General features: G+C 43.8%; 1 protein-coding gene across 1 annotated transcript; it reads left to right on the forward strand.

Annotated features, from left to right (window-relative positions):
• Window positions 1–235: 235 nt before the first annotated feature.
• LOC121770641 lies at window positions 236–1,297 on the forward strand. The gene is made up of 2 exons (XM_042167403.1): window positions 236–376; window positions 585–1,297. The coding sequence occupies exons 1-2, from the start codon at window positions 312–314 to the stop codon at window positions 1,195–1,197; spliced, it is 678 nt and encodes a 225-aa protein (XP_042023337.1). The 5' UTR covers window positions 236–311; the 3' UTR covers window positions 1,198–1,297.
• Window positions 1,298–1,567: the final 270 nt, after the last annotated feature.

Here is a 1,567-nt window from a genome sequence, read left to right on the forward strand (position 1 = left end):
TAATATTACATGGTAAGTACTTTATCTACACGATTAAAATAACTTGAATCAGGCTACATTAAAATAATGACCGGCCCTAAATTCAACTAAGCTACATTAAAATTTTCTTTATATTGCTTAATATTTAAATATCATGTGTCATATGTTTATTTAAGGGGAGTAATAAATAAACCCACCGGTCAATATAACACAACATTTGACTTGGTCAAACTTAAATAATTCCGCGTAACGTTAAAAGGAATTGCATCTATCTTCTAGCCCACACTATAAATCCATTTGTTATATGATGAGCTAAATAATCTTGCATCAAAATGATGAAAAAGCGTCTATCCAAGCGTATGTCAATTGCTCCCATAGACTCTCCCACTATTAATGCGTAAGTCCTCTCTTCCAAAATTATTGTAAATACTAAATACTAAATATGCTCATTCCATTTTGGAATTAATAACAATTTGAGTGGATGAAGAATTTCATGTTGTTGAAAATGATTGATTTTTTTCATAGACTTAGTGTCTAAAGCCAAATGTTTCAATCTGAGTTTTTTGGCGTGACCTTTAAATTTAAATTCATTTATGTGATGACAGATTAGAAATGCAAGCCAATAGATCCTCCGCTGCCAACACCCCAAGCACCGCGACCCCGGCCGTGGGCGCACTAAAGACGAGCGTGCACGTGACAGCGCTAGACGGCATAGTGAACGTGAACTCCCTCTTCACGATGGCGATCTTCATCGGTTTCTCCCTCACGATCCCGGCCAACGCGTCGGCCGGGTCCCACCCCGAGTGCACGACGAGCGGGGAGACCGTGAGGCGCCTGATCGTGTTCGAAGTGACGTCGTTCAGCTTCTTCCTCTTCTCGTCGCTCTTAGCGCAGAGCCTGAAGCTGGCCATCAACCTCGTCAATAACATGGACGCCAACGACCCGCACAAGGCCGACATCGACCCCGACTACCTCAGGTACGGCCTCTTCGGGTCCGCGGTCGGGTCTGTTCTCGGCTGCACCTTCCTCATGCTCTCCATCGTCGACTTTATCCGGGTCAAGCTGGGGAGCTATTCGTGTGGCGGGGAGCCGGTTTACGCGGTCGTCACGTTGGTCGTTTTCGTCGGGGCTGGACTTATTGTGTACATCTCCACGGCTGTCTACGCCTCCTTCTTTGTGCAGGTCACAACCAGGAATAGTGAGAAGCCGCAGGACTAGACTAGACCTTATTTTTTCTAACTTCTTAATTAGGTTATATTGATTGTATTTTATTTACATCAATTTCTTTAATCAATGATAATGTAGTAGTCTTTAATTTTGGAGATGCCTAAGGTTTACGATTCAGGCGGTTAACCGTGAAATCGTAACTGTGAGATTTAAATGCAACTGAAATTGCCACTTTTGGAATGGTGGGCCGGTTCAGGTTCTAAAATTCTGAAACCCAACCGTGCCGGAACCGCAAAAAACCATGAAATCTAACCGGAACCGTAAAAAACCGCAGGAAAGCGTCGGCTCGAAACCGAACCGAACAATAAAAAACCGCCGGTTCAGAACCGAAATCTGAATCGGCAGTTTTCGAACCAGAACC

Source organism: Salvia splendens, chromosome 2 (assembly GCF_004379255.2).
Source record: "Salvia splendens isolate huo1 chromosome 2, SspV2, whole genome shotgun sequence".
NCBI lineage: Eukaryota > Viridiplantae > Streptophyta > Magnoliopsida > Lamiales > Lamiaceae > Salvia > Salvia splendens.